Source organism: Sinocyclocheilus rhinocerous, unplaced genomic scaffold, assembly GCF_001515625.1.
Source record: "Sinocyclocheilus rhinocerous isolate Xijiao unplaced genomic scaffold, SAMN03320098_v1.1 scaffold615, whole genome shotgun sequence".
Lineage (NCBI taxonomy): Eukaryota > Metazoa > Chordata > Actinopteri > Cypriniformes > Cyprinidae > Sinocyclocheilus > Sinocyclocheilus rhinocerous.
The window spans coordinates 1,597,631-1,612,458 of NW_015631049.1; the positions used below are offsets into that span (position 1 = coordinate 1,597,631).

At 37.0% G+C, this 14,828-nt stretch overlaps 1 protein-coding gene across 2 annotated transcripts in view; it reads right to left on the minus strand.

Annotated features, from left to right (window-relative positions):
* The window catches only part of coro1ca (coronin, actin binding protein, 1Ca), a 55,567-nt gene extending 42,829 nt beyond the window's left edge, over positions 1–12,738 (minus strand). Inside the window, exons 1-2 of one of the 2 annotated variants that reach the window (XM_016553892.1) lie at positions 11,746–12,738; positions 10,091–11,628 (exon numbers count right to left, since the gene is read on the minus strand). In XM_016553892.1, coding sequence (XP_016409378.1) covers positions 10,091–11,628; positions 11,746–12,737 — 2,530 coding nt within the window. In that variant the 5' untranslated portion in view covers position 12,738. Of the gene's footprint in view, positions 1–6,718; positions 6,785–10,090; positions 11,629–11,745 lie in introns of those variants that run through there. The other variant, XM_016553893.1, reaches the window with a different exon arrangement.
* Positions 12,739–14,828: the final 2,090 nt, after the last annotated feature.

Consider the following 14,828-nt stretch of genomic DNA (forward strand, 5'->3'; position numbering starts at 1 on the left):
AATTTAAGTAGCCCGAATAAAAAAAAAAACTTCACTGCGGACAAATCAGCATGATTAAAAACTTCAGTGATCGCTTTTTTTCTTCAAATAACAAGTCAAGAGTAGGGGTGCAACGGATCACAAAACCCATGGCTCAGATCATATTGCATTATCATATCAGATTTTAAGTAAAAGATCGGGTCATTTTGCAGATGAGCAAAAAAAATATGGTTCTTTATTATTTAAATAAACAGCAATATTGTGAAATATTCAATATATGTTCAATATTTTTAAAAGTAACTTATGCCTGTGATGGCAAAGCTAGATTCTCAGCATCATTACTCCAGTCTTCAGTGTCACATGACCCTTCAGAAATCATTCTAATATGCTGACCTTTTTTATTAGTAATGTTAAAAACAGTTGCTGCTTTAGGCTATTTTTTTTTTCAAAATCTTTGATGACTAGAACTTAAAAAAAACAGCAATTTCTAGAAATAAAAATGTTTTGTAATATTAAAAAATGTCTTTACATTTTTCAAAATATTTAATATTATTTTATTAGTATGTATATATATATAATCATCCTTGCAGAATTAAAGCATACATTTATTTATATTAAAACAAATAAAACAACTTATTGACTGACACAGAGACAAACGTTTTTTTTTTTAAGATTAGTTTACCAAAAATTAAGTCATCATTTACTTGCCTTCATGTCATTCCAAACTGGTATGATTTTCTTTATTCCATGAAAAACAAAAAGTGCATTATTTAATATCATCTTGAAAGCTTTTTTTAATACATAATGACTAGGTCTGTCAAGGGGTGAACTTTTTTTTAAGAGAGCAGGGGGTAAATGCTGCCAGTCGAATGTGCCATACAGACATGCTGGCAGCCAAATAAGCATGCTTGACCAAGAGAGAGAGTGTGGAAAAAACAGATGATTTGGGCATGTCATGTTTTCAACAAAACATGGAATCAATCTACAAAGCCTGAAAAGAACTGTCGAGACTGCAAAAACAGGAAGAGCCTTCTCAAAATGAAAATATGAACACTAATGGCTTCTTATGATGAATTAATTTCCCTGTGGATAAAATCAAGTGTCATCTATGTTTTCCTCACTGCATATTCACAGTTTCACTTGAATGTCAGCATATTCATGCTGATTTAAAGGGGTCATATGATGCTGCTAAAAAGAACATTATTTTGTGTATTTGGTGTAATGAAATGCGTTTATGCGGTTTAAGGTTCAAAGAACACATTATTTTCCACATACTGTACATTATTGTTTCTCCTCTATGCCCTGCCTTTCTGAAACGCGTCGATTTTTACAAAACTAATCGGTCTGAAAAGCGAGGTGTGCTCTGATTAGCCAGCTATCCAGTGCGTTATGATTGGCCGAATACCTCAAGCATGTGACGGAAATGTTACGCCCCTCTCTTAACTTTTATAAAGAATATCTCTTTGGATTTGAGACTTTAGTCTTTGCAACTTTACAGATCTTCTTTATGCACCAAGAGCTTGTGACACTCCAAAGAGAAAGGAAAAATTGAAATCGCATCATATGACCCCTTTAAGAAATGCCTCCAATAATTAGAACATTGGCGGTTGGGATCCCTGCTTATGAGGAGAAAGATAAGAGTTACTTCATCAAAATCTTCAACTGGACACCAACTAGTAAGTCACTAAATGATTCATAGATTCCTGACCGCAAGCTCAATCCAGCTACTGTCTCCCTGTGAACTTATGTCAGAAAATAGCTGAGATGCTTGAATGAAAACTAATCACTGTTATACTTGCACAACGGAAGTAGGAGAAACAAAAGAAGAACAAGGGATTATTTGAAAGACCTAAAGATAACTTGATCAAACCTTCATTTAACCAACAAGAGGAAGCGCCTTTTTACTGAGGCCGACTTTCACTTCACATTGAGTTCTGAGCAATGATTCAGAGTGATACCGCCTCCACAACCATCTGAGGCGATTCCTTCACTTCCTGAACTCGGCTGTGCACAAAGGAAGCCTTGTAATGCAGCACTGTGGCATCACTGGTCCACCGGATTCATGGTGAAACACAGAGAGTGAAGGCTGGGTAGGCCTTGTCCAAAAGCTGATCGGAGAACACAGGCTTTTCGTTTTTCAAAGAAAAGCATGATCTTGATCGGTCTAGAAGGGAAACATCATTTTGAGGTGACAAGAGTGTAAAGTGCCCAGGGTTTACACACTAGTTTGTACACTACTATTCAAAAGTTTGAGGTCAGTAAGTTTTTATTTAAAAGAAATTATTATTTTTATTCAGCAAGGGTGCATTATATTGATCAAAAGTCACCATAAAGACGTTTATAATGTTACAAGAGATTTCGATTACAAATAAATGCTGCACTTTTGAACGTTCTAAACATCAAAGAATCATGGGGAAAAAATGACCACGGTTTCCACAAAAAAAAAAATCAATCAATCAACTTTTTTCAACACTGATAATAAAAAGGAATGTTTCTTGAGCACCAAATTAGCATATCAGAAAAATTTCTGACGGATCATGTGACACTGAAAACTGGAGTAATGGCTGCTGAAAATTCAGCTTTGCCATCACAGGGATAAATGACATTTTAAAATATATTAAAAAAGAAAAGTGGAAAACTGACACATAAATACTTGAATAATAATCCAAATACCTATATATTCAATTACACATATACAAATCTATGTAAAATCACTAAATAATCCACTAGTTGACCATTGTGACCCATTCCTGCTGCATACAGCTGGGCTCTTACAGTGGTCAGTCATGTATCTGCCTTTTTACTGCTATAAAATCCAGCCGCATTGCTGGGCTCTGACATAACGCCGGCAGAGAAAAGGCACAAGACAGAGCGAGTGACAGCTCCAAATGCAGGAGTGTAAAAAAGTGAATAAAAGATAGGGAGAGTGTTTTCGCATGTAGTCAGACAGAGCCATTTTACACTTGACTCAGTTCAAACACCATACATGGCTCTGTTTAAAAATTCCATCTATCCAAATATTCTCAACACAAGCACTCCCTTCAATCCCGCCAGCCACAGCATTGTATAACTAGAACTCATTTGACACTACTGGGCTCATTATGGCACCCTGGCCCCTGATATACACGACTACAAGGATATGGGAATGTTGTTAAGGATGTTCACTGCTGCCATTTCCTGTTTGCCTTCACCATGAAGGCCAAACCCAGAAGGAGGTTTCTGTACAGTCTAATCTCTAATTGTCCATTCGAATGTCATCGAAATAAATTGTTCATTTAACCTCAAAAAGCAATTTAATGTTCCTCAGAACTCGTTCTAAATGGACAAGTTTAATTATTCCAGCTGCTGTAAAAAGAGGCTACAAATGATCTGCCACCTGCAGCATCCACGCGCGAGAACCTACTAGCCGAGACTCCTTCTTTATGTATACAGACGTGACGTGATGACGCAAAGATGCACGGCAGCAAACTCTGAAAGTGACCCGAAATTATTATAAGCTTACCGTTGTGAATTGGGCTAAGGCTAAGGAGATAGTTTTGAACACTGACTGGCTACTTGCTCGATAATTGATTTTGGATCATTTTTAACCCCCCAAAAAAAAGGTATAGAATGCAGCTTTAAACTGAGGTTTATTAGCTTGTGCTGAACCATCTTATGTAGACAGATAAAGCTGCTGCCTTCCTCATCAGACAGGGTGTGGTTCGTCGCTCGGTGCAACCGGTGACAGCAAGTTTCTGTTCCCTAAGGCATCTCAGTAAGAGTTCATTTAGTTTTCCTCTTGAGTCATGGAATGCCTTGGGTTATGGCAAGCCATTTTGACTTTTATTCATTCTCAGGATATGAATTCTTGATATCAACAATTCAATTTTCACTAGTTAAAATGTTTATTCTTGATATCAGGAATTAGATTTCTACTAGTAACAATTGCTATTTTTGATATCAGCAACTACATTTCCACTAGTAACAATGTTAATTCTTGATATCAACAATGACATCATCACTCGCAGAAATTGAATTTTTGATATCAGCAATTACATTTCTACTAGTAAAAAATATTATTCTTGATATTAGAAATCTAATTCCTGATATCAAGAATTAACATTTTAACTAGTAAAAATTGAATTGTTGATATCAAGAATTCATATCCTGAGAATGAATAAAAGTCAAAACGGCTTGCCATACTTGGGTAGCCATGCCTGTAATATAAATCCCACAACATTCTGACAACTCATATAAATCTTAGTTTTTCTATATTCACATAAGCCGATCAGTGGTTTAGATATGCAAATGGCAGCCAATTCATCAGCCATGCAAATAGGCAATAAGAATGAATGGGGACAGCAGCTTTCAAGCTTTAAAACAGGATACAGAAGCACAAATAAAATATAATAAAAGTGTACTTACAGTGAGATAACTGCATGGGTCATTTGGGGCACTTTTATGATACTTTAATTGCTTTTGGTTGCTTTTTGAGGCTTGAAAGTTTCAGTGTCCATTGATTGTAATAGAAATGTTCATTAGATATTTGTGCACAGTGGCAGAAGTCGTCAGCAGGTTTTGGATGACATGAGAGTGAATAAATGAAAGCATTCTAACAGCCTGGTGAGCCACGGGCCACTCTGAATTCCATTTGTCATAGGGAATCCAGCAGGGGATGACACAACCTCAATCCTCTTCCTGCCAAAGAGGGCAATTGTGATGGAATTCCAGCTAGGATTTTGGTGCCTTTCGTAACAGTGAGATAAGATGCAAGCTCCAGGTAGAGTGCATGAGAATCTCTGCCACTGCTATCAACTGCAATGTTTAAACAACAGCTAACTATTTTGCAAGTAATAAGGTTTAACATAAAAAAATTAAAAAAACTTAAAATTGACTTTGAAATCAGAAAGCAATTACTGAATTATCACAAAAAAATTGTTGGGTTCTATGATTTCCACGATGCAAAAAACATGGCTGGAATTAGGGCTGTCAAAAAAAATTGAATTTCGAATATTCGTCGAATTTCAAATAAAAATTCACATTCAAATGCAAAAACGTTGCATTAGAATTTTAGGTGTGCGTTAAGAAGGCAGCCTTATCAGTGGCGCACGAGATGTGATGACGATATAAGTGTCGTTGCATTATAATGTTTTTGTTAGCCTATCCAGTTGAAGCCACTAGATGCGGCGCTGCTGCGAAAATCAATGCGGAGAAGATCTTGTTTACATCAAAACTGAAACCAAGCCGTTCACACAGAACACATATTTCGTGCATTTTCTAGAGGGACATCTATTACCGGTGCACTCACATATCGCACAAAGGAGCCGCATGTTTAGAAAGCCATGTAAAATTAATGCAAGTTTAACTTTGAAAAAACATATATCAAGACTTTATGGCGGGGTTTTTCCCCATCCCACTGCATCTCATGTTTTTAAATGAAAAATGTTCTCTGTGTGATTGGCTTTCGTCGCATTAAATATCGCATGCGATTTATCGTGCAGCCCTAATTTTAAATTCGAATATAATTTGAATTTTGATAGTATTTAAGTACAAAATTCGAATTTAGTTTTTCAGCCATTTTGACGGCCCTAGCTGGAATCACAGAATCCAATCATAAATAATGGAATTTACAATATAACGTGTCTCTTTGTGAATGAGCTGCTCAGCTACTGCACAACAACTGCACATACTCAAACACGATTGATGCTTCTGCTGTCTCACTATATGAGGACATGAACACATGAACTTCCATCTCCAGAGCTTCTCTGAGTCACTTTACAAGCTTTTCACCATTTTATTTGATAAAAAAAAAAAAACTATTGTTACATACACAAACTCAAAGGTCTTCACTACAACTTGCCAAAATAGAAGTTTGGTTTAATCTGAAGAAATTATGACAGAAATATAGCCTACTCTTGCACAGAAAAATTTACTTCAAAAGTAATAACAACGACAACAGTAATAGAGTTATTAAAAAACTTAAGGAATATAAAATGATTTTTCATCCATGTTTTAATTTCAACTAAAAACCTCTGTTGTGCAGCACTGTGTCAAAAAAAATGAAAGGAACTGTTTAAAATTTAATTTGATTAATAAATCATAAAACAGAATCCAGAAAAGTTTAATCAGAAAACACAAAAATAAAAAAATACTAAAATTGGGAAAAAATAAAACTGATTTAATAGAGCCCTAAATACAGATAATAAATGAGATTTATGACATCATTATTCACCTTAGGAAAACATTAGGTTTTATGGACGAATACATGTGCTGGTTAAACTTTACAATCTGTGAATTGAGCTTAAACACTCCGATTTATAAACCCAGTGGGCTAAGCTTCTACACAACAAACTCACAACTCAAACAACCAACATCAGCTTAAAGTTTATAACAAATAAAGTGCCATGAAATGTAGCATTCAAATCAGGGCTCAAAATATTGAAAATCAATAGTTTCGTAATAAACAAACAAAAGCCCTTGTCTTGTTGACACTTCACCTCTGAACACTGGTGACATTTGACTATGCATCTAAATGCCATACAGGTAAACAATGAACAGAAGCAAATCAAACTGAAGGTTGAGACGTCAAAAGACTTCACAGTGATGCTTCTAACCTGTTAATTGCTGCAAAACTGTTTTTAATCATAATGTCACATGGGGCAAATCTTTCTTAAATGAGCAACAGTATAGTTTCAGCAAAGAAAATGCCGTATAATGACAGCAGCAAGTCTTGAAGAAGGTTGTATTTAAACATGCATACCTGCTGATGGTGAGATATCCATCGCAACGCTCAATACTCTGATGAATGCAGCCTAAAGGACACAAGAACGTTATCTGGTAAATATGCAATGTAACCTGAACCTGTCAGGTCTTTAGAGGAAACAAAACTTCCTTAAAACTCTCAACAGATTCTCTCTGCCTATATATGTCCAGTTGTTTTTCTCTATCTCTCTTAAACACACACGCTCCCGAAGCTGCATCCTCTCCAGCCTTGCGGCAACTTCCTGCATCTCCTGACTAATTTTACCCAGCATCCTGACCCATTTCCCAAGGAGCACAAGGAAACCGGCACAGAGGAGCCGATGCAATGATGTCCATACGCATAAACAGGCTGATGCATTCTGACGGCCAGCCCAAACATTACCATGTCAAGATTTCAGAGTGGCCTCAAGCTGGATCATGCACCAGCAATGACTAAACAAGGACAAAGACTGGTCTCTTGAAAAAAGAAATAAAAGGCTATAATTGAACCATAATGCACTTTTATCCATGTACAATGTGTTCTTTCATCCTTCTTATTCTATAAATATATATCTGATAAATTAAATCCATGAAATGGAATTGTAAATGCCAAGTCAAAACAAACAGTCGATATACTGCAAACAGACAGCAGTCAATACAATACACAATATATCTGGCATTTCTTAGATTTCTAAACAAACTTTTTTTTTAAAGCCTTACAACACATCACAGCATTTGAGGTTTCATTATTTTTATATTCTTTCCTGCTTCCTGGCAAGTTAGTGAGTCAAACTGAAACAAGCCAGACAATATTATAGTGTGGTCGACACATGGGTAACCACAGAAAACTCTGCACGCTACATAATATTCACTAAAACTCTAACCGGGTGTAACAGCCCAAACACTTGTTCTCCTCCTTTGAGATGACTGAAGGTTAATGCAAGAAGCGAAAAGACAAGTAAACTACCAAGACAGTAAACTAACACTTTTAGGGTGGATCTGAAGCAGTCAAACTCAATAACTCAAAACAAAGACTAGCAATTTAATCTAAAATGCCTTATAGTCCATTATGCTTATTACAGGGATAGGCCTGAGGTTAAGAGTCATGCTGAATGGAATAATAATAACCAAACAACTATTGTTCTTCCAGCTGAAATTACAAACATTTAAGCATTTTTTGCATCATAAAAAAAATGGAAGTTCTTCTAAGGAAAAGGGAAGGTTTTAAACAGGAATCTCACTGCACTGAAGGTGCTCTCAGCAAGTTTCTGTTCACATTTATCTGGTTTTTATTCATTGTTGGAATAAATAAAAACCAGATAAATGTGAACAGAAACTTGATACATTTTCAGATGTCCCTGCATTTATTTTCAATCTCAGCTCTGTTTTTAATGAAATGTAATATTAGTATTAAGTCAACTGTATGACAAGAACAATCATATGTTGTCAACATGGCAGCGACCCACTCCATGTAGAAAAAAACAGCTTTTATCTCAAGTATATGAAAACTTCAACAACATTTCTCAAAAGTGGTGATCATGTCTTAATGTTTAAAACTTTAGACATCACACTGCATTAAGTTTCAAAGATGATTTTTAATGCATCCACCCTCCTGTATCTGACAAGATAATCCACACCTACAGGAAGTTCAGCCAACTTGTTTAAACACGTCTTGGCCACTGATATAAATGATCTCTCCACATTTTTCTCTGCAAATGTATTGACTGATTAAACGAATTTGATGATTCTGCATATCTTCTGGAGATCATTTGTTCCAAGGCTTGACACTTCTATCTGATACTGATTTAAACTTTCATTTTTGCTCTGAGCAGTGAACACCGTCCGGACTGACAGTTGCAACACCTTACCTTAGCAAAGCAAGCTAAAAGTTGCCAAAAAAAAAAAAAAATTAAGATGAATCACATTGGCTTTGGATGCATTTTAAGGTGGTTAAACTTTAGCTTTATTTGTTTAACGATCACTCACTCGCTCTCTGTTCTTCTAATGTGATCAGCAGACAAACATTCCAAGAATCGAACATTTCACATTAGCAATTTCAAATGAAAGGCTCTAACATTCTATACTAAGAATTTAAAACAGAAAAAAAACGAACATTCCATATTATTAATATCAGTATAATTTGTCATTCAAATATTCTAAAATTCAAACAGACCCAGATGCAGCAACTTTCGCTTCCCACACTTGTTTAAGTCAAAAGCGTAACTTGATATATCCATACAAATCACAGCATTACATATTCCAACCTAAAAGCATGTCAGTTCAGATATGAGACACCAGAATTTAAGTCAATGCCCGTTTTGAGCACTGCAGATCAGCCCATCTGGCCTGATCCACGCTGCCATGCTCCCTTCACATGGACAGATTCTTAAACTTACCCACAGCAATACAATCTTCACCTCATGTTACAACATTACATGACAGATCGCGTATGCGCCTGTTCTTACCTTCTCAGCTGTCGTAGGAAAAATATATCCAAGGCCGACTTTAATTTTGTACTATACACAGCTTTAGTTTCCCAGCAGCGGTCCCTGATCGCGCGAATGTTCCCTATGCCTCTGCCTCACTCAACTTCTCCGAGACTCGCCGGAAGCCACGCCTTGTTTTGTTTTCCCCGCCCCACGAAGAACGTGATTAGACAAAAGAGAAATGAGTGGCCTTGAAGCTCACCAATCACAAAACACATTCGTCTTAGCCCCGCCCATTCGGAGCGTGAACAGGTACGAAGTTCAATGTGGACGACGTGACTGCACTTACTTGTAGAACCAGTTTGCGGACGTCACACACGCAGTGAAGGCAGTAAACGTCAAGTATCTTCGATTAGTACGTTGATAGTATCATAGTGAGAATACAACAAAGTATAAACACAATTAACCTTTGGATAGTGTTTTTCTATTTTGAGCTGTGATGTGTTGAGGTTCCTAAACGGAAATTGCCACAAGATGGCACCATTATGCTGGGATACACAATATCATTATTTGCTGCATACAATTATCTATTTAAATAAATAAATAATAGATTTGGTTAATAATAAATAATATTATATATAGAAAACAATATTTTAAAGTTTAAATATTTTTAAAAGTGGTTTTAATTAAAATTTATGTTAACAAGCTTAAGTTTTATTGTTCCTCCAACATTAATGTACAAGAATATGACTAAACGTCAATAATGATTACTTTAATGGCTTTGCAATGCAAATGTGATAAAAAAAAAAAAAAAGTATGTAAAAGTGCAATCATATGGTGCTGTAAGCATGCCATATTGGTCTGGTTTAATAGCAACACAATGCAACATATGGGGTTTCTGCTCCATCTTTCTATCCACCAAGGGGTCCATACATTAATAGCATCCTTCTCAGAAATGTTCCTACCTTTTCTTACTGAAGGTTTTCTCTCTAGTGCTTTGTCAGGTGATTTCTTTGGTGGATCAAATGCTGCTTTCATCTGTGACACTTTCACAGACTGTGTTGCATCTAAGGTCAGATCAACTCGGGCCTCAGTTGGCTTGGTCCACTCCTTCATCTTCTTCTGCAACTCAATAGTTTCCTTTATCATATCAGAAACATGTCTTTTCTGTGCACCCTGTGGTGTTTCCATGCTGGTTGTTGGGTTGCTTTCTATTGCGTGCTTTTGGTCAAGCTGGCTTGAACGTTTCTCCTCTAACACATGACAATTTGCTTGTGTCGACAGCTTGTTCTGCTCTTTATCTTGTTTCTCGTTAGCTTGCATACTTATTAGGTTGCACATGGAGGAGGAATGTTGCACATCTTGTGCAGCAGATGTGTTTGCTGTGTTGTGTGCTAATGCAGCTCCAGCAGCACAACCATCCCGGACCTGATCGGATACGTCTGTCTGGCTTATAGTGGAATGAGTTGATGCATTTGTAAAAATCTTCAAAAAACATTTTTCTTGAAGTTGAGAAGAACCAGACAGAGTGACTTCTGTTTTCTTGTCCACACTTGGCCTATCATCTATGCGACCTGAAGCTGCAGTATCAAGACCAGCAATGAGCTCAGAGATGGAACCAGTTGCAGATGTTTCCTTGCGCAAGCTGATGGTATTCTGATTAGACTTGCCGACCTGGTCTCTCTCTGAGTTAGCATTAGCGTTTCCATCTAAGCTCTGTTGTTTTGTAGCATCTTCTACATCAATCACTGCACTTATAGAAGAGGAACGTTCTGGATCCATCTCATTTGTAGTATCCTTCACCGTCTCTGGAAGGGTTTGTATCACTGCCTGTGGACTCATTTCAGCCAGACTTTTCTCTGTGTGTACTTTGGCCTTTGCTAAAAGAGGGAGATCCTCTTTTTCATTTTTTTGCATAACTTGAACATCAGATTTACAATGGGGGTTCGAATCTGTAATGTCTTCAGAGAATGTAATACATTTCTCATCTTCATAGCTTTGTAGCCAGGGTTTGTTTTCACCCAGCATAACTACACTGGCAATATTAGATGTCACAAAACAACCCTCTTCCGTTTCTGTTCCATGCAGAGAAAGATCTTTTATCTCAGTTTTTTTTTCATGGGAATGATACGGACCCTTTGAAGCAGATTCCAGATTTTCTCTTTCTTCAGTCCCTCTTATGCCATCTTTATTTTTATGACCTCCAGCGGGTGATCTCCCAAGTGAAGGTTCCTTTGTCCAAGGGCTCTCCAAGTCTGACACATTAAATTGCCTTTCTTTCTGAAGCTCATCCTGTGTGAATTCGCCCGCAGATATTTGTCGATGGCTCTCAGAGTGACCCCAAGGTGACTTGGATGCCACTTCTAAGGTGCTGAGGTCCTCTGGGCTCTGCGCTCTTTCCAGACTCACAGCTTTGCTTTGTAAATCCACACCTGCCAGAGATGAACTAGTAAATCTGGTCTTTATGACTTCATCTGTTGGCTGACACCCCGTAACATTTTCTCTGGCTTTGCAGACATATTTCATTGGCTGCCCCTGAGTTTCAATGTTCATTATGGAGGAACGTTCAGCATGTGGGATTTCTGGTTGTCTGGCTGAGTAGACATCCTTCAAAGACCACCTTTGGGTTTCGACGTTCTTCGGGGAGGAATGTTCAGCGTTTGGGGTTTCTGTTACAACCTTATGTGGATTCTCTGGCAGCTTCTTCTGGTTTTCTTCTTTGCTGTGCTGAATTGCCTCAGTAGTGTCCTTTGATGTTTCCGCTTGTGAGTTCATCACAAGGTTTGATGTTGTGCGCTTGTTAATCAGCCTCTTGTTTTGCGATTCAGTCATGCTGGTCCTCAACATGACATTTTTGGTAATGACTAAAGCTTGGTTTTGAACCGTGAAGTGAACGTTGGCGTTGGCATCCCCACCACATGGTTTTGAAATGTCCTTCCTTTCCAGAATCTCCAAGGTAGGCCCTGTATTCTTTAGACTAATATCACAGGCAGCTCCAAAATCGAGTTTTCTCACCTCTTCCTGGCTCTTTAGCTTGTCGTCATCTCCACAGACAGACTCCATTTCGTTCTTTACATATGAAGCATGCTTCTTACTCCTGTTTTCTCCTTTGCGACGGCTTTCAACTTTGTCTTTACCAGGAAGGTCACACCTAAGGTTGTCCTGATGGTCTTCTAGTGTACTCTCCAAGTCTTTTCTGTCGTGGTTTGGTTCACCAGCCTCCCATGTGCCTTGCGTGCAGCTGTCAGACTGTGCGATTCCATTCAGCTGCTGTGGAGCCAGCGGTTCAGCCCTGTCTTCCTCGCTACTCTTTCTTCCTCCCTCTTTCTCGCCATCCCCTCCCTCCACAACCCCCCCATCCGTGGGAGCGCACAACTTATCATGAGAATCCAAACCATGCACTGGTGTAGGTGATGGTGACTCCCTGCCTGGGCCTCCATCCAATCTTCCACCGGCTGTGTTCTCCTCATCTGTCCAGACACCATGAATTTCAATGGTTAGATTGCCTTCCTCTTTGGCCCCCCCAGGGTCTGGGCTTGGTCCCTTTTCCTCTGGTCCTGCAGAGCTGTTGTCCTGCCCTAGCTCCCCCTCCTTGCCTTGGTTTTGTCCCATTCTGTAGAAAAAAAGTGAGAGAGATGTTATTGACAGTGTATTGTTGTGGAGCACAAGATGTTGATTATGGCATGACTCTGGCATGCAGGTTGTGCCAGTGTTTATCTCAAATTATTGCACACTTTCACTTCCCTGTACACAGTTTGATGCTCACTAACTGTCTTTTTCACTTTTCTGTCTCTACTTGTCATTTCGGATGAGCTAATTCTTATAATCATAGTCTAACCTGACTTGTTCTGTTTGCTTCAGCTGATCATTTGCTCTTGTCATCTTACTTTATGGCAAGTCTCTTTGTTGCTGGTATTAACTAAAAGCTCAAAGTGGGGGTTGACAGGGTTATTATAGTTAAATAAAACTAACAATAAAACTCAAGACATTTTTATTACTTGAAATAAAATAAACGTTAACTGAAACAAAATGTAAAAAACCTTAAAGTTATTTTATTTTAGCTAGTTGCCAAAGCAACATTTGTCATTTTCATATAATTTAAGTTGATGTACTAAAATATACAATTAAAACTGAAATAAAAATTAATATACTAATTTAAAAAATGAATAAAATGACAAAAACACACAACAAAATAAAAAAACTTAATTAAAAGTTTTAATTAATTTAAAACCTTAACTAATTTAAAACTTTAATTAAGATTAAAATGAAAATGGAAAACACAAAATTAAAAACAATTTCAAATTGTTATAGTAGAAAAGGGATACTAAAATAACACTGGTGGATAAAGTACATATATCCTGTACTTGAATTAAAATACAGATGCCCTGCTGAAATATTACCAATAACAGAAAAAGCACTCCTTTGTCATTTTCACTTGAGTAAAAGTATAAACGTTTTACTTTTGAATATACTTATGTATTAAGAGTATTGATCTATAAGTTGATTATTTTCTTACTATGTGTTACATTCCATAATATGGAAGCCTATTTCCAAGAAGAAGAAAATTAAAAAATCATGCTTTTGTTCATCATAATTACAATATACAAATTCATAATTATGACTTAAAAAGACAACATTATGAGATACACAACAGTTATGAGACAAAAAGTAAAAATCATGACAAAGTCATAATAATTATAACATTGAAAGTCGTAATTATTATATAAAAAGTCAACATTATGACATAAGAGAAGTCAACCATTCTTTTCATTATTATGATTTACCAAAGTTCTGTGCTTAAGGTTAGAGCTCAGTATGACATTATGGATTTGAGGAGGCAACACACTTAAGCTTTGAAGATCTTTTTATTGCTTTGAGAAAAAAAAAAAGATAATATTTCTCTTGTTAAAGAGACTTGCTCCAACTGGATCACTGAATCAGTTAGATGTTACAGCTATGGATCAGTAAAATTCACAAATGAATCATTCAGTGTAGTTTATGAATCACATCGAAAATCAGTGCAAAAGATTGATTTATTCACAAATCGGATCACATTTTTTAAGTAATAAAATACACAAAACACATCTACAAAACTATAACCAAATGAAACAGCAGCAATGTGTTTTATTTGAACCTCGACTTCGGTGGGAACAGTGTTTCTTTCCTCAGTGTCTTGTGACTACAGCATATCTGAGCAGCCATCGACTGTTCATTCTTGTCTCGTTACATGAACTGTACCGTCAGCAAGAACACCAGGAATTAGAGTCACAAGATTTTGCAGGAGATCTCTGAAGCACTGTCAATCATAGTCTTCACAGAATCTACAATCTCGTGTTCTGTCACACATTAGGGCAGGCTTTAAGATGGTTTAGATCCTACCTGTCCGATCGCTACCATTTTGTTCATTTAAATGGGGAGTCATCTCAATTATCACCAGTAAAATATGGAGTGCCACAAGGATCTGTCCTAGGTCCTCTGCTATTTTCGATATACATGCTGCCCCTTGGTAATATTATTAGAAAATACGGGATTAGTTTCCACTGTTATGCTGATGATACTCAACTATATATCTCAACAAGACCAGACGAAACTTCTAAATTATCTAAGCTAACAGAGTGTCTTAAAAATGTAAAAGATTGGATGACCAATAATTTTCTCCTATTAAATTCGGATAAGACAGAGATATTACTTATTAGACCAAAA